Source organism: Sparus aurata, chromosome 1 (genome assembly GCF_900880675.1).
Source record: "Sparus aurata chromosome 1, fSpaAur1.1, whole genome shotgun sequence".
Lineage (NCBI taxonomy): Eukaryota > Metazoa > Chordata > Actinopteri > Spariformes > Sparidae > Sparus > Sparus aurata.
The window spans coordinates 31,586,629-31,611,113 of record NC_044187.1 but is presented as its reverse complement, the minus strand read 5'-3'; the positions used below and the strand labels follow the sequence as shown (position 1 = coordinate 31,611,113).

The 24,485-nt window shown below is 41.3% G+C and overlaps 1 protein-coding gene across 1 annotated transcript in view; it reads right to left on the bottom strand.

Annotated features, from left to right (window-relative positions):
* Nucleotides 1-3,808, bottom strand: part of LOC115580355 (histone-lysine N-methyltransferase set-1-like) — a 4,040-nt gene extending 232 nt beyond the window's left edge. The window contains exons 1-5 of the mRNA XM_030414664.1: nt 3,775-3,808; nt 2,574-2,714; nt 701-857; nt 238-430; nt 9-113 (exon numbers count right to left, since the gene is read on the bottom strand). Of these exons, the coding sequence (XP_030270524.1) occupies nt 9-113; nt 238-430; nt 701-857; nt 2,574-2,709 (591 nt within the window). The 5' untranslated portion in view covers nt 2,710-2,714; nt 3,775-3,808. The remainder of the gene's footprint in view (nt 1-8; nt 114-237; nt 431-700; nt 858-2,573; nt 2,715-3,774) is intronic.
* Nucleotides 3,809-24,485: the final 20,677 nt, after the last annotated feature.

The window sequence follows — 24,485 nt, the reverse complement described above, 5'->3', positions numbered from 1 at the left end:
TCAGGTGCCAGCTGCTCGCTCACTTCAGGTATCAGCTGCTCGCTCACTTCAGGTGCCAGCTGCTCGCTGACATCAGGTATCAGCTGTCCGCTAACATCAGGTGCCATTTTCTGCTGGAAAAGGAAACCGGAAAAAAATTAAAACAATTATGATATAGGTGAAATCTCAAGACACAATGAGATCAGTTTCATCTGAAAATGACTAAAACAACTATTATTAACATTAAACAAATTGTACCTGTCTGCGCCAAGGCCAGTCTGAATCCCCGTAATTGTAAGTTATTTCTTCACCTGGGGCGATGTCTCTTAGGGCAAACAGGCAAAGATGTGGCATCCCACCAACATCAATAGCTTTTATCTTGCAGTTAGGCTTGATGTGGTCGTCGTTCACAAGCCTTCCCAGTGACTTGTCTTCAACAGATGCATCAAGACTTAAGGAAAAGAATACTGATGTTAAGAGTAGAAGTAACCTACTTTGTTCGGATACAGTGTTAAGAAGGGCACGTTTTATTTGAAAGTTGAGCAAGCAATTGAGGTAGCTTGCAGCAATATACATTTACAGTATTACCAGGGTGGTGAGTCTCTTGCATGGTTTGTTAGAAATTGGGATATCCTTAGGTTAACAGGTCATCAAAGCTTATCTCCTAAAACTATTGTAATGTATTACACCTGCCAACAAAAGCATATTTATTATAACTTACCACCAACATCCCCCTTTCCATTTGAAGTCAAACAGGAATACTGCTTCTGTGTCATTGTAGTTCTTTGTAAGAAGACCATCTTGTTTGAAAAGTTTACCACGGTATTCAAGCACAAAATCTCCTTGGTTGAAAACCTCCACAGCAAGCACACCTCGACCTTTAAAATAAGAAAAAACAGGAAGTCACTTTCATTCTAAAACCAGCTGCTGGAGACTTGACAAGCTGAGTTGCAGGTGACAACCTCAGCCGATTTCAGTCGAGATGAAACGGGCCAGTTCACACTGCTGCAACGTTTACCGTAAATTCCAGACTGTAAGCCAGTACTTTTTTTCCACGATTTGAACCCTGCGGCCTATAATATGATGCAGCTAATTGATAGATTTTTACGGGCTAACGGCCTCCAGGGGGACGTTAACACCTTAGATGTCCTTACCACAATTACCCATTAACCTCAATGTCCCAATTCCAAATGTTGCATTATAGCTGCATATGAAAAACAATACGAAAGGATCTACCATGTTAAATCAAGTTTATTTAACATTTCATTTCTTTTCATTAATTGTATATATTAGGAATCGAGGAAAACATCAATACCTATAGAGAAATACTGCTGTAGCATGACTTTTCTGTACTCTGTATTTTAATCTAGAATAGTTTTTATATAAATTACACAAAATATGATATGTTTTACCTATTTCAGCCATAAGCGGTCATAATGACCACACATCATTTCGCAGGGTTTCATTGTTGCATTTTTTGCGCGGTTTGCCTTTTTCATTGTTTCTCTTGTCTCTAACTTTGTTAGCGGTCTCCAGCTGTGCTTAATCGTGAATTTACTTGTGAGTTAATTACTATATAGTTGTATTATATATCCTGGTTGCCACCATGGGCAAACAAAAACTAGAGTTCCCCCTCTGTGAAACAGCGAGCGTAGCTGTTCAGCACAAGGTGCTTAAATGATGCGACTCTGACTCTGTAGCAGGGGAAAGCCGAGGAAGAATGTCTGCATCCTGAGCACCTAGGCACCTTTAGTGGGGTGAGGCAAAACCCGAGTCTGTGATGTACTACAACAACGCCAAGTACGGCGTGGACATCCTGGACCAGATGGCGAGGGCGTACTCTGTCAAAGGCGGTACGCGAAGATGGCCAGTGGCGGTCTTCAATAACACCCTCGACCTGGCTGGCATCAATCCCCGCATCTTATTCAAGGAGCAGCAGGAGAGCCCGGAGGAAAGTCCTCTTTATTGTCCTTTTTATTTTTAATTTTCTTGTTCAGAGTTTTCTGGTCTGACTGGAATGAACCCGCCACTGTGGCTGGTAAATGAATCAATTCACCCGCCAGCACACAAATTCACCCGCATTTGGCGGGTGCTAATTTCCATCCCTGGTGAACACATAGAGAGCAGACATGGACACCTGCGGCTTATAGTCAGGTGCGGCCTATATATGTACATTTTTTTTTTTTACTTAAAAATTAAGTGGTGCAGCTTATATTCAGGTGCGCTCTGTAGTCCGGAATTTAAGGTATCTGCAACGTTCTAAAAGAGTTTTGTTTCGTCTCATCGCAAATCTTTGGTCTGAACTGGGCTTACAACACCAAAGTCACACAAAAACACTAACTAATCAGGCAGGTAGTGGTAGACTAGCAACTCCCATATTTTGAAAAGACTTTAACTAAATATAACCAAATTGCTCTAAAAAGTTGTCTAACCCAGCTTTAAAATGTAAATGCCAGTACAAAGTAGCCTTGTGTAAATGAGATATGCATAGGAAGCAATGATGAATTTTGAATTTGCACAGTGTAATTCAACATTATTATTAATAGGGTGTGTACAACTGACACTAACACTACTTGCAAAATGTAAGAACTTACCTTTGTATGGGCTGATAAAATGCTCTGTGAGACCAGCCTTGTCAGTTTTCAGTTTAATGTGTTGTTCGGCATCCTGTTGAGGACGGACCCGTCTTCTCCTCACAGATCTCTCCATTATCACTTCATTGCCAGCCATATCATCTGTTTAACAGAATATTTCATGTATAATTAACATATGTGAGCCACCAAGTTAAGCTAACATACATTTATTAGTTTCCTTTATACCAGGATAGAATTTTTATGTTGATAGCTTAGTCATAAACAAATGCAGGCTTTTTACCCTCATAATCAAATCTCTTAAGTAGCAAATGCAGTGGATTTACCTGGAGGACAGCTGTCGTGATACCCTTCTCTCACACACACTCGTTATTTTATTATGCACACAAGAATATATCTATATATATAGTAAATCATATTCCTAACATCAAAATACGGAGTGAGGTTAAGAAAGAATTTAGAACACTGACTGTATTTGTCAGATTTTAAGATACTGGCACAATAAGATAAACAGTTAAATGACTGGGGACAGAGCAGATTGAAATATCGCTTTCTACATATTTACATGTTTATGCTCGTTGAACAGGTATATTGATAAAGCACTGGCATTTTTCTCCTAAAGGTTTATTGCACTTACAGTAAAGAGCATAGCATAAGGAGCTCCTCTCCTCTCTGTGTCTGAGCTGTCAGCCCTGACAGAGAGGAGCAGAGAGGCTGCAGCTTGAGAAATTACACAAAACCTTAAAAAAAAAAGTACAGATAAAAGAACCTATCATGTCAGAGCTTATCAATACTACTGTCTTTAATAATTTAGTCCATAATTTGACCGGTGCCCATCCTACCACTCCCTGCTACCTAATCTCATGCCAAGCAATTCCTGAAAGTTGTTAACCCTGCTAATATTACCTTGAAATGACAGTCTTGATGGTGGCTTAATACAGTTCAGTTATTCTGATGTTTAATAAGGCTATCCATCACCAGAACAACTTGCTAGCTTGTTTTCTATCCAGCTTACTTAGCAAGTGTGTAACTAGCTAGCTAACGTTAGCTAGCTTTCTGGATAAATATCAATTTATTGTTACCAACTTGACAGAAAATGGTCAGTTTCACATTTTTCTATGAGTTCACTGTCATAACATGACTGGATGAACCACATGGCATAAAAACCTGATACATTTTCAAAAGAAACGTCAAGTTTGTTTACCTTAAAGGCTGCTCCTCATGACATCTCCCTTCTGTCAGTCTGCAGCATGCAGCTCACGCACCTCATGGTGGGGGGGGGCGGGGCTCACGCACCTTATGGGGGGGGGGGGGGGGGGGGGGGGGGGGGGTCTCGCGCACCTCATGCAGGAGGGGAGGGGGGCTGGTAAACTTAACTTTCTATCATGACCACTTCCTATTAGTTGATTTTGGATTGATCAATTTATTGAATGAGTTTGTAATGTGTGTTTAGTTTATAAATATTCAACAGTGACAATAAGATATAAATAAATAATATAGGCAACAGTTCATCCCTATAGGAATTATCAATTTGCCTACAGTATATTAGATAGGTACACCTGCTTGTGTGTCCATAGTGATGGCAAAAGTGGGTTGGGAACAGTGTGCCCTTGTAAAACCTCCTCTCCTCAGTGGCAGATCTTCCTCTTGCTGACTGATCACTGATGATTCCCCCATTGGAGACCTGAATGCTAATCCCATATGTTACTATCATGCACATGTGCATTGATGAAATGATGATGATGATGACTTTACCTGCACCTGCTTTCACATAGCACATAGCCTGCTGTATGTACTGGCTAGCTATTCAAATTATACTATGTACAATTCAGTTCAAATCAAAGCATTTATTGTTATATGCACAGTTAAAACCAAGTTTCCCTGTACAATGAAAGTCTTACTTTGCCTTCCACTCTGAATGCCATTCAAAATACAATAAAATAAATTAAGATATTTGGAGAAATAAATAAATAAAAGTATCCGAAGAACACAATAGTCTGTGTACAATATATACTTTACAATATTAACATACAATATACAGTAACAGCAACTAATATCTGTGCAAAGTCTGTCCAAGGGAATCTGTGTTGAAGTAGGGGCAGTGGATTAGATCTATTGATCAGTCTGATGGCCTGAGGATAAAAACTGTCCCTCAGCCTAGAGGTCCTGCATCGTTTGTACCTTCTGTCAGAGGGCACATGTGTGAAAAGCTTCTGTTGCAGTTTGGGGGAGTCTTTGATGATGATGTCCTGCATAGATGGTAGGGGCACCTTGACAATCCTCTCAGCAGTTTTTACCACTCTCTGCAAGCATTTGTGGTCCATGTCAATGCTGTTCCCATATCACACAGTGATGCAGCTGGTCAAGATTCTCTCTGATGCAACTGTATAAGATGCTGTTGTGTCGATCTTACAGTTCATAATACAACTGTTGAATCTCCTTACAAAATATATATGATAGAGGTAACAGCCAACAGTCTCTGTGTTGTGTTTTGATGTTGGTGTGGGACCAATGGCTGACAGTTGGACAGTTAACTCTAACAAAGAAGCACAGACAGCTCCAATGTCGATGTCCGATTACACAAAGATGCTACTGATACAGATGGATAAGTACACATAGATTATCACTCCGGATGTCAGTACAGCTACTGTCTCTGTCAGATAGGCTATGAATATTTACAGGTTTTCATTTAACATTATGATGCGGATAGCTCATACCAAGCCATCTAATTGGTTGTTAGCCTTGACATAATACCTGTATATCATGGCAATGACATCTAATTACTTTACACAACTCAGTATCATTCAGTATCACTACGCATTGTTTAACCTGGTCTGCAGTGTTGGAGGAGGCTCGTGGGCGGCGGGCCAACAGGACTAACAATGGAGCTAGCAGGGTTGATAACCAGTTTGCAGTCAGGTGTTGTGCCTGCTTACAGAGCAACACAGCCAGAGCTTGCCCTTGTGAGCCTTCCCACTTTGCCAGACAGGCACAAACTCTGCAGCAGTTGCTGAGACTATGCTAGTCTGCAGCTAAAGTTATCTGGAGTGGCTGTGATATCTAACGTAGCTTAGTGGCAACATCTCTCTAGAGACACCCTGTCTGTAACAGCAGAACAGCCAACACAAGCCATCGTACCTTATATTATTGCTAGTGACAAATACACTTGATTGATTGACTGATAACACAGGTTATGAGGTTGGGTTGACTGCAGGGATAAGGTTAAACTGGCAGGCTAGGCTAGGATAAGCTAACAGGGCAGCAACAGGCTAAGTTAAGTCAAGAAAGTACACTGCATAGCAAATGCCAGCCAGGTGGGCCTATTTCTTTGTAGGAACAATGCTTTATGGATGTTTTTTGATAATAGAAATAGTTTAAATTGGAATCTGTCCATCATTTTAATATTGCGATACTTGGTAATTATTTGATAAAAGCAACAGCTGTCTTCAGGCCATGATAATTTGGGATTATATCCCAGCTAAGGGGCGTTGTTCGACCAAACGCAAAGATTTTGCTATAAGAATTAGTAACCATTTAAAAATCAAATTATGTATTTAACATGCAAGAGGAAAATGTTACACTGAGAATCCTCAGGACATGCCAAACCTCCTCAGTCTCCTTAGAAAGTATAACCGCTGTGGTGCTTTCCTGACCAGCTGGGTGATGCTATCTGTCCAGGTTAGGTCATCAATGATGTGTGACAGTGACAGTGATCCAGCCAATGACTGTGGTGTTGTCAGCAAAGGATAGTGTTGTCTTTGTGTGAGGCAACGCAGTAGTAGGTGAGCAGTGTGTAGAGCATTTGGCTCAGTTCGTGTGGGGTGTCAGTGTTCATCATCACATTGTTTAAGGTTAGATTTCTTCACTGGCAATCTCAGAGAGTGTGGGGTTTATGCCAAAGTTGTACAGTTGGTTTGGGAGTTTGTGGGGGAGGAGGAGACTGAGCTGAATTGGTGAAGAACATTCTGATGTAAGCCTCTTTGTTTTCCAGGTGTGCAGATCTGCAGAGATAGTATCCTTAGCGGATCTGTAGATACTGTAGGGGGTCCAGTGACTCAGGTATATTACTCTGGATGTGTGCAAGAACCACTCTCTCCAATCACTTCATTATGATTGAGTGAGTGCAACTGGCCCGCTGTCATTCACACAAGGGACTGGGCTCCTGTTGGGGACTGGGATGATGCTGGTGCTTTTAAAGCAGGTTAGGTCTGTGGACGGTGCAAGGGACAAGTTAAAAATGGAGGTGAATACTGATACTCAAAGGCTCATCCACATCCTTATTGCTAAACACATACCCTATAGGCTTGAAAACATACGTCAAGCTTGAGAACTGCATCTGCCATATAAAGAAACATATACCATTTGCATCTATTCATGTACATCTAGTGTAGTTATTATGACAGTGATCAAAGCAATTGACTTAAAAACACAGAGGACAATTGAATTAGTCTCTTTTGCTTCACATACATTTTTTGTTAAATCGATAACAAACCATTCTATAAAATACTATTTGTCCTAGAGCATCTGGGTCCATGTGAGCACCTTTAAAAACACAACTCTCTAACTGTGATTTATGAATGATTTACTGTGAATGCCATTCATGCATATCAGCTGCAATGCTTGGTAGGGTTTTGAGAAATAGGCTGACCACGGTAATGGTAGCCACATGCTGCTGATACCTTGCAATGCATAGGAATGTATATTTACTTAGCTAATTATGCTAACATTGGCTATACAGAAGTGTGTGAAAAGGATTAGGAATTTCCTAATTTACAGTGTAAAAAGTAGCTCCACAATTACACTGAACATGAGCAAAGGCTACATACATGCTATTGTAGTGCTAGTTATATTGCATTTTTTCACAGTTTTTCACTGTGAGGAAGTGGTACCAGAATGCCATGTTGAATGTGAGAACTGTTTTTTACAAGTGACTGATATACTGTTGTCAAAATATCCCTATTATATACATACAAATTGTGATTTTTTAAATTTGTGATGCAAGAATGTGATATCAGGAGATAGAAAACTGTAAACTTTTGAAATGGGCATATTATTTTATACTCTATATACTGTATAATATATATATTTATATATATATATATATATATATATATATATATACAGTATATATATAGATATATAGATATATAGATATATATATACATATATATATAGATAGATAGATAGATATAAGATACATATATAAATATAAGAAGAAAGTCAAGAGCTATAGGTAGCCTGTATTTTGACTGATAATAAAGATATATACCTTTAAGATGTGTGTGTGTATATATATATATATGTATACATACATATATATATATATGTATACATATATATATATATGTATACATATATATATATATATATATATATATATATATATATATATATATATATATATATATGTATGTATACACACATATATATATCATAAATGTATATATCTTTATTATCAGGCAAAATACAGGCTACCTGTAGCGCTTGACTTTAATCTATCTATCTATCTATCTATCTATCTATCTATCTATCTATCTATCTTTATTATATCTTTATTATCAGGCAAATTACAGGCTACCTATTAGCTCTCTATTTGCCAATTCACATCCTCAAAGCAGTTAGCATGTTGCGTTAGCATGTAGCGCTAGCATGCTAACGCTAGCTAACTCATTTTAACACTTTGCTGATGCTCTGCTATGGAAATGTTAATTTTAGAGCCAAACTTTATTTTGCTAGGCTATCATGATCTGTTTAAGCTGCTCAGTGACTTTTTGGCTTTCTTCTATCTATCTATCTATCTATCTATCTATCTATCTATCTATCTATCTATCTTTATAATCAGGCAGAATGTGGACCGCCTATGGGGTCCTAGACAATTCCACACACTTCCACTAGGGGCAATGTAGAGGGATACACAGATTGAGTGGGGGGGGTGGAGGGGGGCGCACACACACACACAGAAAGTCTGAAATAAGTCACTTTTAGGGACAACTGAGATTTTAAGAAAAAAACACATTCTGGAGCATGCTGAATACGATTGAATGGAAATCTAAATGGGGACGGTGGTTTTGGTCCCCAAAGGCAAAGGCGTCCCCAAACAACTGGTGTGTGTGCTGGTTAAAGTCCCCAATCTAGGCTTAAGTAAGTGCACACACACACACACACACACACACGGTCGCACACAGCCACAGGCGCAGAAGAGGTGCAGAGATGCTGGAGCATTCATAACAGGCTCACAACAGAAATAGGCCCTATAATTTACCTGTGCTAAATGCAGCTTTTTAGTAAGTGCCAAAGCGACCAGCAGCCTCCTACTCTTGCTCTCGCTCCTCCTCGCCCCTCCTGCCCCAGATTGTAATTGTCTCCTGAAAGAGCACACAGTAAATAAAGCTAATGCAATATATTCTCCGGGAGTTCGTCTTGTGATGTAGTGCCGTTCTTTTGGCTTCGCCAGAGAACTAAGTTTTTTTTTGCAATTGAACTTGGGGGCTGGTTAGATGAATAATGGCTTTTCTGAAATAGTTTCAAGGTTAGCGTTCGCTGAAAAGGACACACTCTCACATCTGAAGTCCATTTTCCCTCGCGCGGAAAATATACACAGCGCCTCCGACCGGGGATTTTTATTTATTTCTTTACTTTTCCCCCTGCTTTAGTGTTACTTTTTGCTTATAAAACACAAACACACACACACACACACACACACACACACACACACACACACGCATGCAAAGTCTCTCTCTCACCTCTGTCACCTCCCTCCCCTCACCTGAGCGGCCCCCTGCACGAGCCGCCATGACATCTCCTTCAGCGCTTCCTCCACTCTTTTTTTCTTTGTACCAACAGTCCTCTTGCCTACCTGCCATCATCTTTTCTCACATCCCTAAGTGCTGCTTTCCCCTCTCCACCCTCTCAGGCAGCTTCCCACTGCTGTCTCCATGGCGTAGTGATGGTCACCATGGCAACTGTCAGGCGAATGGAGGGTGGCTCACAGGACTGCATTGGGTAAGGGGGGGGGGACTTGTGGAGGTAAAGGGACCACTGTGGTATGTTGAAAGCATTTGGCAGCGGTACACTGAGGCAGCACATTATCAAACACCTCTGAAAGCTCCAACACACACACACACACACACACACACACACACACACACATGCATGCAGTTCACATAAAAAAAAACATACATACCACTACTGCTTACAGTGTGAGCATACATACATCCCTTCTCTCTCTCTCTCTCTCTCTCTCTCTCTCTCTCTCGCTCCGACACACACACATGCACACACACTTAACAGGCACAAAGAAGCTCTCAGTGCAAGAGCATTACAGTTGAGAGGCTTACGAATGGAAATAGGGGTTTTAAGACTACCTGTGGATCCCCATACAAAGAAAGTGAACTAATGTAAAATTGGCTTAAACGGAGAGGGAAACGCAACACGCGATTTCACGAAGCCTAAACTGCAGCGGCGAACTGAAAAGGAGTCCCTTTTTTTGCTGGAATGAAGTTGAGAGAGAGAGGAAAGTGCCTATTACCTGTACCTGAGGAAAAAAAAAAAAACTAACTCCCAGCTATTGTTTTATTTACCAATCTCTCAGGCTCCGTCTCCTTATTTTCTCTATCTGCGGCTGAAATCCCGGTATGCAGCTGAGCTCCCTATGCAGAGAGATAGGATTATATTGGACAGGTTGGTCAATGGAGGTAGAAGATGAGAAACACAAGCAAGAGATAAAAGAAAAGGAGAAAAAATAAAACAATCAGAGGGTTTGGCAGAAGTGCCGAGGAATGTACATAGCAACGGATAGTTGAGACTGACGGAAAAAGTATACTGAGGCAGGTGGACAGACAGGCCAAGAAAGTGTCAGACATGTTAATAGGTGGTTGTCAACCAGCCAAGCAGTCATAATCCATAATTCCATCCTCCTGCCACCCAGATGAATGTATTTAGAACCTGTTTTCATTAACCTTGTGGACCCTTATGTTAGTGCGCTGCATATATGCAACACTTGCAAATTCACTCAGGGCCACACACACACACACACACACACAAACACACACACGCGCTCACAGCTCAGAGCTCACAGCTCAAATTCACTTGCACCATGTAAGCCTAATGACTGGAGTTTATTTGTGCACGGACACGTAAAATGGTCGACCAGCCGGTGCATAATTTCTGCGAGGCCTGACTTGTTAGTGCCAGGCCATATTTTAATCGACCGACAGACTCCACATGAATGCTGGCTCGGGTGATAGGGACGGTGGCATTGGGTGTGAAAAATAAATACATGAGTGTGAATGACACTGACAAACGGCAAGTATTAAATAAATAATTACTTGATTGAATGAATAAAAGGATGACAAAAAAAAACTCAACATTTAAATATGCCAAGTACTCATACAGAATTAAATTCCACTAGGATCAAGGTCAAACCCATCCTGACACGGTTCTGTTGCGTTTCTTTCTTTCTTTCTTTCATTTCTTCAATGCAGTCCATTTTGTTTTGAAATACCACAAAAACCCTTTTTTTTTTATTTCATAACCATAACAACCCAGAGCTCTTTAAGGACCCAAGTAAGCTCTCGTTTCCCTCCAGAGGGTTTTATTTTTGAAATTCATGCATACTTCACTTCCCCATGGGAGGCTCCTGTTATTGTCGGGGGCTTTTATTTTGAAAATATGAGTATATTCCACAGCCCCCATGTGAAGCATTAGTTGCCACATGGGAGCTTAAATTTTTAAATCAAAGCCTGCTAACAGAGCACCCTCTTCAGATTCTGTTACCACCTGGGGGTTTTACTCTGAAAAGCTGTGTGTCTGTATCAATTCATATTCTGCAGGTGTGGACACATGTGTATACATGACATAGAGAAAGAAGTCACACCCATACCGTGTGTGGACACAGTTAAACCAGTTGCCACTGAACATTGTAATATAACTTGCTGTAAACAATAGTATGACATTTCAGTCAGGACCACGGCTCCAGGCCCCTGGTGTTTTCAGTGCTGACTCACTGACACCTGAGGAAACAAAGACGTTGTTAGCAAAAACGCCATTACATACTTCTCTGTAAATACACCTCTGAAATACTTGTATTAGATGCACCATCCAGAACAAGACCAGGATCAAAACCAAGCAAGGTGAAGCAGCAGCTTTGAGTTTTTATGCTGCCCACCTGTGGCACAAGCTTCCTGAACACTTGAGGTTTGCTAAAACTCAGTGCGTTTACATGACACTCAAGAAAACCGAATTACTGCGTTAGTCTGACTATGTTCGGATTTTTAAGATGCATGTATACACCTTTGTCTGACTAAAATCGGACCGGATCGGATTTCTCATAGTCGAATTACACAACGTAGATTATTCGATTGAAAGTCGCATTACTCCTGCATGTATACGTCTCCAGCGGTTCGGATCGGATTTTGCGTTCTGCGCAGGCGCGAGATTTTTCCCCGGGGCCGTGAGCCGGAAGTAGACGGACGGCGCCGGCGTCTTTCCTTCGAAATCACCGCAAGAAAGAGCGCCATTGTGCACCTACTGTGTGTAATTATCATGTACACCATATACGAAGTGTACAAAGATGTAGCTTCGTCTCGCTCTTCGTACGCCATCTTTCTTGAATGCCGAGGCAGCTGGTGACGTAAAGAGGTCAGCCGGAGGTGGCCCCGTTAACACTAGTTGAAATGGGTACAGCGCCACCTAGCGTACCGGGGTATGACATGCTTTCGGCCAGTAATTCGATTTTCTCACCGGCATGTATACTCGGATAATTGCAGTTGTCCGATTGAGCAGCATAGTCGAACTATGGCTGTAATCTGACTAAGCTGTGCATGTAAACGCACTGACTGTATGTTTTTATCTGCTCGCTTGTCTAATGCTGTCTTGTTTTAGTGCATGTTTATGTCTCTGTAAATCACTTTGAATGACCACGTGTCTGAATGGTGCTATATAAAGGAACGTGTCTTACCTTGCCTGTGCTTTTCTTTCTATGACAAGTCAAAATGTTTGCCGTAAAAGAGTGAGAGTCGGATTTTTGTCATTCTAGCACTTTAATCAACAGTGGTGCTTATCAAAATCTCTAACTAGCCTTTCTTAGCAAGCTCAACAACTGCTGCCAAATTTGAACAGAGCTAATTTGGAGCTAGTTAGCTACCACGCCCGCTGCAAATACACACAGTGGACAGACCTGAGACACAACAACTTTATCTAGATTTACCACTACAGTGTTGTGTTTTAAAAGCTCCCATTCAAACACACCTTTGTATGGAGAGATTTCTGTTGCACTAAAATGAGATAAAAACAATAGAAACATGGTCAATAATAACAAACTGAGGTTCAATTCAGTGTAATTAATTTTGGGGATTTGGTCACATAGCCCTTTATGAATCTAAAAAAAAAGGAGAACTTAAAACATGTTTCATGTTCATAATCCAGCAGTGGTTGTCAGCTTTCATCGTCACACAAACTGTGGACGTGCAGTCTGCCCAAAGTGATAAAATACTTTTCCTCTGAGAATTTCCATTGCAAAAATCCGTGCTGAGATCAACACAGCAGGTAACTGTAAGAGACTTGCAAAGATAGCTCTCAAACTGACACATTTCTTGGATTGACATTACAAATCTAAAGTTTACTGCTCTGAGCAACATGTAACTTGTTTGTTGACTTCACATTGTGCTGGAGGGATGCATATGAATAACACCCCGTGAAAAGAAATGGAAACATACATTTTTGTTTCAATGTTTGACTGCATTTATTCATGTTATTGTTCCACAAAATCTCTCGCTCTCTCTCTCTCTCTCTCTTTCTCTCTCTTTTTTTAAATGATTATTTGCCTCTTGGAGATTCATAAATGACAGTACACTTAGACATATAGCCTACACTAAGTGGTCCCTTTGATTATATCAAAGCTAAGAGAGGGCGAGCCGAGGACGGACACACCGACAGCATCAGACGGACACGGAGAAATTGAATTTCTGAGAAAATGAATCCATTTCGATAACACTGAAGTCAGGTGTGAGAAAAGAGAATGAAAAAAAGGAGCGAAGGGCGCTGTGCCCGGAATACAAGTGAAGCAAATGAAAGAGTCTCTTTGGTCAATAAAAGTCAAAAGTTGACTGGAGTAACGGCTCTGCTACACGGACAGGTTAGATTCCATCTCTCTCATTTCTGTCTGCCAGAGAAGACAATGCTGCTGCGGAGTTCGCCTAAAATCCCTGTTATTATCTGTGGAGGCTGCGGCGAGGGGCACGCTGCCCAAATTGAGAATGTGAGAGTGCGTTGAATGTAGATTTTTTAATAACCATTAGTATGTCTGCCATCGCACAATGGCTGATTCAGTCTACTCCCAGTTTGAAGCTGTGAAATGATAATCATTGAGGTGATATGTGTGTGTGTGTGTGTGTGTGTGTATGCGTTTGTGTGCGTGCTTTTATGTAAGCGCTGAATATGTGTGTTCTTCCTCACTTGAGCACACGCGTTTTGGTATATATGCGGCAGAGTTTGGGGGGGATTGTGGGGATTTGCGTGGCTGTATACTTCACACTTGCATAAAGCCGGAGCGTTTTGCATATGCATCTGCACATTTCTGTACTTTTTTTTTTTTTTTTTGTGACAACTGCCTGCACACTTGTGCTTCTTGAGTGTTTCTGGTTGTTTAACTTTTCTTAGTAGTTTTGTATGCCAGCATGCATGAATGACTTTGTATCGGTGTGTGTGTGTGTGTGTGTGTGTGTGCGCATGTGTGTGTGCGTGCATGTGTGAGTGAGGATGGAGAATGAGCAGTCTGTCATGCCTGAGAGGGAGCCAAGCCTGTTTAAATTGCCTTCTGGCTTCCAAGCCTCTCATCTGCAAACTGGCACCTCTTGTTCTCTCTCCCTCTCTCTGTCTCTCTCTGTCTCTCTCTGTGTCTCTCTCGCTCCCTCACCCTCTCTCTTTGCTTTGTATGTCCGCCTCTGTCTTTCCTCCTATTTTGTATGTATGCCTCTATTCTGTCCTCCCCCGTCTCCTCTTTGCTCTCCCCTCTTCCCCCTGTCTGTTTTTCCCCTCACTGTCAGTTTCTGTCAGTTCTCCGCCATGATGCACACCTCTGTACCGAGAACGACGACACTATCGACTTCTCCCTCCGCAGACACACACACACGGATAGTGTTGAATCATACTACTGTACTTATTGCGATGCTTTGCCTGCCGCCTCGTCCTAGGATTGCAAAACGAGTCGCAGACACTGCGTGCCCACCTGTTGCCCACACTTAATTTGCAGTACGATACCAGACTGACGGAGCTATTTGCAAATCAAACCAAATTTTGCGATTACATCAAAAAGTGGCAGGGATAAGCTGAAGGCGGTGGGCTTTTTTTCTTCCTGCACTTTGGCCCCATTCATCACAAGTAAACTTTTGAACAGCATTTACTGTCCCCCATTCAATGTGTATATATATAAATATATAATATATATATATATATATATATATATATCTTTATATGTGTGTATGTGTGTGTGTAGACAGTAGATGTGTGTGTGTGCGCGCCCGCATGCACATCTGTTGATACGCCGCTAATAACCCCCATTTGTTTGTCCTTCAGTGTAATGGCCTCCATAAATCACATCATATTCTCCTAAGAGATTTGCCACTGGGCCCCCTTCGCTCCCCTCTCTCCCTCTCATCTAGCCTTGTGTCTCCCCGCTCCAACCTCCCCCCACACCCCCCTGCCTCACCTCCTCCTCACACTCAGTTTTTTTTCTTTTTTGTTTTTCTTCCCGACACTCTCCTCCCCTCTCCCGCCTCTCATCTCTCACACTTCTCCCGCGCTCTCCCCAAGTCGTTCAAGGTCTCCCTCCGACGAGGGCCCCGCTTGATCAGACCCCGTCACTCGCGAGGCCTTTTTTATCTATCAGCCGCACCACTCTGACCGTCTGTTTTTATCTCGCCATTGATTATCACATTAGCGGGGCTTGATGTTTCAGTCTTCGCCCTCGGCCCTTTTTTTTTTTTTTTTTTGGCGTGAAGGTTGTCATCGGGCCGTGGCGCTAAACGAGGTGAAGAGGCCACATGTCAAATGGAGTGATTTGTTTAGTTAGCGAGGAGTTACTCCAAACAAAACGGCCAAGCAGTTTGCTTTGGGATCCAGTGGAAGGTGTGTGTGTGTGTGTGTGTGTGTGTGTGTGTGTGTGAGGGTGTGTGTGTGTGCGTGTGTGGGTACGTGTGTGTGTGTGTGTGTGGTGGAGGGTATTCATGATTGTCCTTGGATACTTTGGCGTGATATAGAATTCTGAGTGGTTTAAAAGCTTCATGCTGTTTCAGCCAAGGTTGTTTTTCACACCGAGTAGTCCTCCCCCCCCTTCATCTCTGCCACACACACACACACACACACACACAGACACACATGCAAAAACCTCTATTTCTTTGTCCCTTGCTGTGAACTCCTTGCATAAAACTTCTTTGTAAGACAGACTCACTACTGAACACACACACACCACACACACACACACACACACACACACACACACACACACGTTCTCACATGAATTTTCACAACCTAATGCTATTACTCAACCTATTCAGGATACCCCTTATCTATTGAACTGCATCCACAAACACAAAGAAGACACACACACGCACCTGCACACACACACACACACACACACACACACATTGACACAAGATAAGCACATTTACAGTTTCACCTACGCATACTGAGTACCTTATACACTTCAAAGTGGGGCAGCCTATCTCTCACGCAAGCAATCGCTGTGGTTACAGCATTAGAACGTGGATAAAGAAATATTTACTGAACCTGAACATACGCTCGCAAATACACCCAAACCCCTCCAGTGGAGAAGAGGGGGAGGCTTTTCAAAATCGGTCGAGGGAAGCAAAAGAGTATAAAAGGGGAGCGAGCAGGGAGGTGGAGGGGCCTAAACCCACCCGATCTTATTTTATCCATCGTCTTTCATTTGTTGAATAGGGTTAGGCTGGCTTTTCAATTAGGTGTGACTTTCTCTTCTCTACAATCGAAGACTTTCCTTATTGAATTACAGTCACAAATCGTTACATAAAATCATAGAGATGAAGCTTATTATAGCTTACCCTAACCCAAAACGGACCTGATTTGCCTGTTTGATCTCATCTTGTCAGTTGACATAAGCAATCTTTAATTTTTGTGTATTTTCATTTACACAATTTACGTGTGGCGTCTGCTTTTTCACCTTTTTTTCATTAAAAAATGCTTGTGCATTTTTATTGTATAGTACAACTTACCCATAATGATAAAACGTCTGTATGATTCAGGGGGCCTCCACACAACAGTACAGCCTCCCCAGTTTAAACTCCCATACCAGCCTGAATCATATTTAGTGCTTTCACTGACCTTTACTGTCACATGGTTATCTTCCGGCATGCAGAAAACAACAATTCCCCAAAATCAAAGGAATAACTGTTGTGCACTCACTAAAACATGGCTGCAACGGCTCCAATGTAATCCTATGGGGCAACTCAGACTGTTGAGTTGGGTAAACCGAAACTGATTATTATTGCCACTGACAGGCTAAGGTTGTTTTTTAAGTGTTGAATTACTCTACAAAATGATTTGTACATAGATAGACCATTTTGTGAAAACTAAAAAAAAAAATGTTTTTCTTGTCAAGGAGAAGTCTCTCCCTCTGAAATCTTGTTGGAAGCGAGCTGTTGGAGAAAGATGACGGCCCTGGAAGAGTGAGTAAGAATCAGAGAGAAGGTTTCAGAGTTAACTTTGGAGGACCTTCCAGCGAGAATTTATTTCCAACGTCATGGGTGTCTATTTAACTGATTTTGACATCCCAGATGAGGCAACAACTGTAACAGCTCACCTCACAAGAATTCAGAGTGAGACTTCACCTTGAACAGGACCTGTGTTTCTGCTTGAAAAAAAAAAAAGAGCTTAGTCTTAAACAAGATGTTTATCTCCAGAGGAATCATTACAAGCCGGTGTCAGACACAAACCGCAGCCTGTCAGTGGCAAAAACAACAAACCTATTTAAAAGAGAAAACAAAAGTAAAATGGTAAAATGACGACCCAAACTGTCCATTGTTCACATCCATCACAGCTTCAGGCACCTGAAAACTTGATTAACTTAGATATTCATCAGCAAAAAAAGCAGTAAAAAGCATTTGTAGATATAATTTATTATAAGATAACCACTCAAAACTCAGCTAAACAGCCTCATTTGGACTGTGCGGGCGTCGTATTGATCGGATTTGATTGACAGTCAGTCCTGCTGCAGAATCCCTTCTGTTGCATGGAAGTACGTCTGAATGAACCCCACCCACTTTAAACCAGTAAGAAGAGTAGAGAAATACCGAAATTGTGTGAAATTTGTTCATGTTGGTTTTCATCCCTCGGAGTAAGAAGCTGATTGAGAAAATACTTCTCCAGAGCTTTTAAAGCCCAAGCTCCTAATGACCCAGTGTACTGCTGTTGTCCACACATGGTTTTCAAATAAAACCAAATAAAGTGGGTTAGCTACCTTGCAAAACTGTTGGACAAGAAACAACGTCAGTCTGTTTCAGGTGCTCAGATGTTGATAATAATTACAGTAACTGATAGAATCCATGGCTACCAAAATACAGTCTAAGATGGATTACACTGCAGATTCCTTTAAAAAAAAATGCTGACATTTTGAGAAATATGCTTGTTTATTTCCCCAGCCCAAAGTAAGTCTGCTGTCATCTTGATTTTCTGTGTATCCAGGACACAGGTACTGCAGGTTGGGAACATGTCAGGTTAGGAGATGTTACATCTTGTTAGCTAGGTCACAAGACAGGCACCTTTAAACCTAAATAACGGTTCTATTTGTGGCCTTGAAGGTTAAATTGCATCAGCTGTCGTGCAATTGCATTAGCCTTTAAGTACAGGCTGCACCTCTCCGGGAATGCTGCTGTGAGCACAGCATTATGCAGTTTTATATATCATTAGCTAGTTAGACAACCATAGTCATCTGGGCTTTGTTAACAGTGGAATTCACAGTTTTAATGTTGAGGGCATAGACTGTCAATTTTGGTAATTGTTCATCTTCACCAGACCAGCAAAACTAAAGCAACTTATTTCTATCTGAGAGGGGCTTTCTTGATTACATCACACAGCAGCCTCTTTGCACACTGGAACACACATTTAACATCACAACTAAAACTGGATTCCATACACATTTCAAAAAACCCTTTGTAACTTCAAACTTTAAAAAGCAATACGAATGCTTCATATCTTCAATGCTGTTTTGCTTATTTGACGTTTCTTTTTAAAAATGACAAACCGGTGATTGAAAACATTTCAAACAAAGGAAAAACCAACAGCAGCCTGTTCACCTGCATATCAACATCTCAAGATCACTTATGACAGAAGTCTCTTTAGTCTCGACTTCCCGGCGATCTCTCAGGGGACATTTTCTAAAATCATTGTCCCAGAAACATGTTGCAGGCAATGGAGCAGACCGTGGAGCAAAGTCAAATAAAAATACAACATAGTTTGAAGTCACCACTGCAGACCGCCTCCCCGCAGTAAATGGGTCATGCCTCAATATTTCTTAAAGTTTCAAATTATTGCACAGCCTTGCCTTGTTGAACTCTCCCTTCATTTAAGGTAGAGCTGTCTGGGCGAGTGGAAATAAGAAATATATGAAAAAAAAATGCTTTTTATGCTTCATGTTATTCTGTGGGATTCATTTTCTTTACTTACTTCTTTACTTTTATTTTTAGCCATGCAAGTGGCATGTCTCTACGGCAAAGTCCATCTATTGTTTGGTCCACCACTTACTCCAGACTGAACTATCTCAGTAACTGGAAGGGTTGCCAGTAAATGTCATGGTTCCAAGAGGATCAATAGAGCCCACATTGTTGATTACCTGATTTTTCTTCACGTGCCACCGTAAACTTGTCATATTTGTATAAGGGTCAAATTTAATGTCAATTATTGGATGTTATTGGATGCCGTGAAATTTGTTAAGATAGTTAAGATCCCAAGATAATAAATTCTAATTGTTTTAGAGAGCCTCTGAATAGTCCACTCAAGCCATCAGTCAGCAAAAGTTTTCACTTTCACAGTTTCACCTATGCATACTGAGTACCTTATACACTTTAAAGTGGGGCAGCCTATCTCTCAGGCAAGCAATCGCTGTGGTTACAGCATTAGAACGTGGATACAGAAATATTTACTGAACCTGAACATACGCTTGCAAATACACGCTCGCAAATACACACTCGCAAATACACCCAAACTTTCACTTCACAGCTAAATATCTCAACGTCTGCTGGATGGATTGGCACCAAACTTTGCCTTGACATTCAAGGTTCCCAGAGGATGTATCCTAATGACTTTTTCCTTAGCTCCAACATTAAGTTGTTTGAATTGACATAGGTTTTCAACTATTAGATGGATTGCCATGATATGTTGTCCAGATATTAATGGTCCCCAGAGGATACATTCTAATGAATTAAGTCATCACTGTGCTTTTCCTTTTCTATTGCCACAATAACATTTTTTTTTCCAATTAAACTATCTCGACAAATATTGGATGGATGACCGTAAAATTCTGGTAGGCTTCAGCAAGTCATTGTTCCTAGAGGAGGAGCAATGATAACATGGTAAAACACCATCAGTTTGACTAATACTTTGGTTTACATCAAAATTATTGCAATACAAATGACATCCCTGATAGACCAGTTTCAATGCACCTCTTGCCACTGCTGCTTTGGTGGGCCAAGGGTGAGGGTGTTCTTTTCCTAATGGGACAGTTAGCCCTCCAAGTAGTGGTTTTTCAGAGACATACTTCAAACCAATAGTTATGAGATCTCTGTCATTTCAATTCATTACTGTCCCTTTTTCTATAATAACCATAAAGAATTGCTACTAGAATGATGTCTCCATAGCTAACTACCTAGCCAGCTAATGCTACAGTGTTATTGCTTATTTGTGCATTTCTGTCCCGCATTTTGATGCATTTCAGGTGTTTCACTTACCCCTGTGATGGTATATGATGGAAGAAATGCATGACTAGCAACTTGATGCTTTGGTACCACTTCTCTGCCATCATGTGCAGTAGGAGAACGGGCTGCAAATGTTAGCCTATAACTGCTGATGTTTGTGGCTGGGTAATAAAGCAGTGCTCCTTTACATTTGTTGACTTGAAGGATAAGTGTGAAGTCGTGAACTAAATGCGAGCATCCATGCTTTTCTATCTCCATCAGATAAATGGAAGATTGCTTCGAGATAATGCTATAATTGCCACTGTAATACAAGAGAAATCACTACAACATATTGGACATTTCCGGTGGTATCTGTTTATATAAATGGAAAGTTAATGGAAGTAAATTGATTATGATTCATCAGTGAGTTGTGGAGAAAGGACAGGATTAAATGAGTGTATACTTCTTCCTTTTCCTTTTTGGGCATGTCAATGCTTGTTAATGGATTACACTTTGTAACTTTGCTTTTTGTCAAACTAATTTAACTTTTTGTTTTGTTTTGTTTTGATTTGTTTCCACATGTCCAAAACAAATTTGCATGTGTTAATTCATTCGTATATAAACACTATCAAAGACAGCTCATAGGGAGAGGTAGAGATTTTCACCAATACCTCCTTGAAACTGTACTGAAGGGCAAGGGGACACTCAGAAACAAATGGAAGGGCTACTTTAGAATGCCATGCAACATATTCAAAATTCAGAATTATTGGCTTTATGTTGAGTTATGTTGTTTTGTTCTGATTTCTTCAATTTAAAAAAAAAACAAGATGGTAAACAATAACAAATAGGGAAGATTTCTCTGTTGACTCATACGTCTTAACAGTCAGGAAGTTGGCTTATGCAGCTGCTGTGGCTTCAGTTTTGACACAATGACATAACTCCACTAAGGTGAGCAGCTGTGCGTTATGACCAGGTCAAAGTTCAGTGTCAGGTCAGCAGCCAGCACTCTGACTAACAGTCTAACAGCTGCCGGTGTTCTGCCTCCTCCTGCTGTTATTTCCATTGCTCCCTTGCCTCGGCAACAACAACACCATCAACATAATATACACACGACATCTGAACTATCAAATATTTATACGATAATACTGTACGTAGGGCTGCCTAAAGCCAACAAGACCGTACATCTTCATAGGAAGCGTTTACCGCTTTGTCATTTTTACTATACCCTACAATAGCTTGGGTGTAAGGCAACATTGACGCTTATTGTCCATATGTGGTTTGACTTGTAGTAAATCTGCTGTAGGAAATATGCAAGAGCATCCCATATGCATGTTGTGGGAATATTAAAGTAAAGGGATAAAAACAGGGAAAATAGGCGGCGAGGTGAGAGGAGGGGAGCGGACGACAGCGAGTTTATGAATCCTGCTTTAATGGCACCACATTATTCAGAAATCCTCCAGGCCAGATCCAGCTGTTCTCTCGTAGCACCCCGCTTGCACTCACTGTAATTTCCCCCTTCTCTTTCCCCTTTGCTCTCGTTCTCCCCCTCTATTGCTCTGGCACACATTCTTGTTTTCTCCCCATATTTCTAAAAAGCCTCTCCAACCCACCTCGCTCTCTCTAACCCTCCCCTCTCTCTCCTCCGCCTTCCCTCTCTGTCTTTCCCTTAATCCCATCCACAGTAGTTGAGTGACAAACCTAATTGGAGCGCAGAGAGGGTCCAGTGGGAAACCAGACATGAAGCAAAAGAGACATTCACTTCTGTAAAGAAGCATGCAACACAGAGAGGCAGAGACAGTGATGGCCAGTAAAATAGACTGGTGGGAGAGAGGCAATCAAAGCAGATTGAAAGCGTTATGTGTGCATACGCCTCTGTATGTGTGGAGAGGGAGTCTGTGAGTGAGTGATACCTTGTTTAGAGCTGAAATGTCAGGTTCCTGAAGGAAACTCTGTCCCCAGTGGAAGCCGTCAGTCATCCTGATTTGAAATTTGTTGTTAATAAGTCGTGTTATATTGCTTAGTACTGCGTGAAATACAGCACTACCTACAAGCCTTAGTGACTTACTGCCAACTGTTGCTGCAGTGTTGCTGTGTACGCGTTTGATCTCTGGTGCCTGTGCTGTGTTTTCATGTTCTGTCAAATGCCGGTGCAGAAATGCTGTGGAAATTGCAGGGCTGATTGAAGAAATCTGCCCGGATATTGCATTTAGCTGAGAAATTACTTCAGGTTAATGCACCAGCTTCCAATAGGTCTTTTGCAAAACGGTGCAAGCTAGAGTTGTTTGGTTCGAGTCAACATTGGCAAATGGTGCGATTCTGCAACCCATGTCAAAACAAGTTGGAAAATATTCAAACTTTTACAACTAATACGACAGTGCAGGATCACAAGTAACTGCATTCAGGGTGCGAATGTAATGTACGGCATGAATGTAATATAGGCCAGCGATACAGCAAAGCATAGGCTTCAGCAGCCAAGCATTTACTTTTTCATTCATCACCAGCAAGTAGTTGTTGACAATATTGACCAACGTGTTGAAGGGCATCTGATGGGGCGGTTGTGGCTCAGACAGTAGAGTGGTCCACCAATTGGAAGGTCGGTAATTCAATTCCCGGCACCTGCTGCCTATATGTCGTAGTGTCCTTGAGTAAGATACTGAAGATTCCGCCCGTGGTGGCTCTTCCATCGGTGTGTGAGGGCGTATAAATGGTGATGGCTCCTGATGGTGCATGGTAGTCTCTGCCACCAGTGTATGAATGTGTGCAAAGTTGTGAAGCACTTCGAATGAGTGATCGCTAAGACTAGAAAAAAACACTATATACTACATCTTCCAGGCAAGGTAAAAACATCTTAGGGGGGCAGCACATTTTCCAGTCATGCTGACTCAGCAGGAAAAATGGCGACAACACGTAGGTTCATTCGTTGCCAAAATACACTGTGGACTCATGAATAAAGGAATGGAAAGAATCTTAAACAAGCATTATTTAGTTGAACAGGCCAACAGTAATCTTGTACATTCAGTCGTTGCCATCTCTTACTCTTTTCTCGACAGCTTCTCGAACAAGTCTCTGCTTTACAACGGCACCACCTCGTGGTTTAAAGTAGCAGATATATCAACCATGGAACAACAGGACATATCGCACACCATATCATGTATTCAACAGGAGAACACTGGTTACTGTGACCACCAAAAAGATACCTCCTCCTTTACTAACCCATTCTCAGTCCCAGGGCATCATATGCAGACATTTCATCACGCCCCCACTAGGGTTATATCAATTTGGTTAATGTAGGTTTAGGGATAAGGGGTCTCTGCCTTATTAGTAACAGGATTTTTAAAGAAACATATACAGGAAAAGACAAAGATACACCTTTTATGTTGATGAAGGTTCTTATTCATCTAGGTCCTGGTAATCAAGTTTCAAGAAACTGAAACAAGTCCAGTTGCTGATGATACAGCACTTAGAACACACCTTTTATATCTTGGAAGTAGGTTGTCCGTTTTACTCCTCCAAACTGTACCCCGCTTAAACAGCCTAGGTACTTTTGATGAAAGAAATGCAAGTATTTCTGTGCTTTGCAACAGACATAACTAATGAATGGGCTAATGAGCCATCTAGTTAAATGATCAAAGGGCTCGAATGAGGTTGCTAGAGGGTCACAATCAGCCCACAGGCCACAAGTCGATTAGCTCGGGGCTACGTTTGGGACTTAGGATGAAAAAGTCAACATTGAGTTTTGGTCTTCATACACACACTTGATATCAACAGCCATTTCCTGGGTCTTATTCACAACCATCCACCCTGACCTCCTCCCTTTCCGGATTATGTCGTTCTATATACAACGTCACCACTCTGAGCTTCAATGTATTTTACCTTGCTCATTGGTACCTTGCATGTTTGTATTATTTGAAGAGCTAGGAATAAAAATAATCTGACATCTTTTTGTACATGTACCAAATACCTCCAATGAGAAGGTGGCACATGCAGTCAG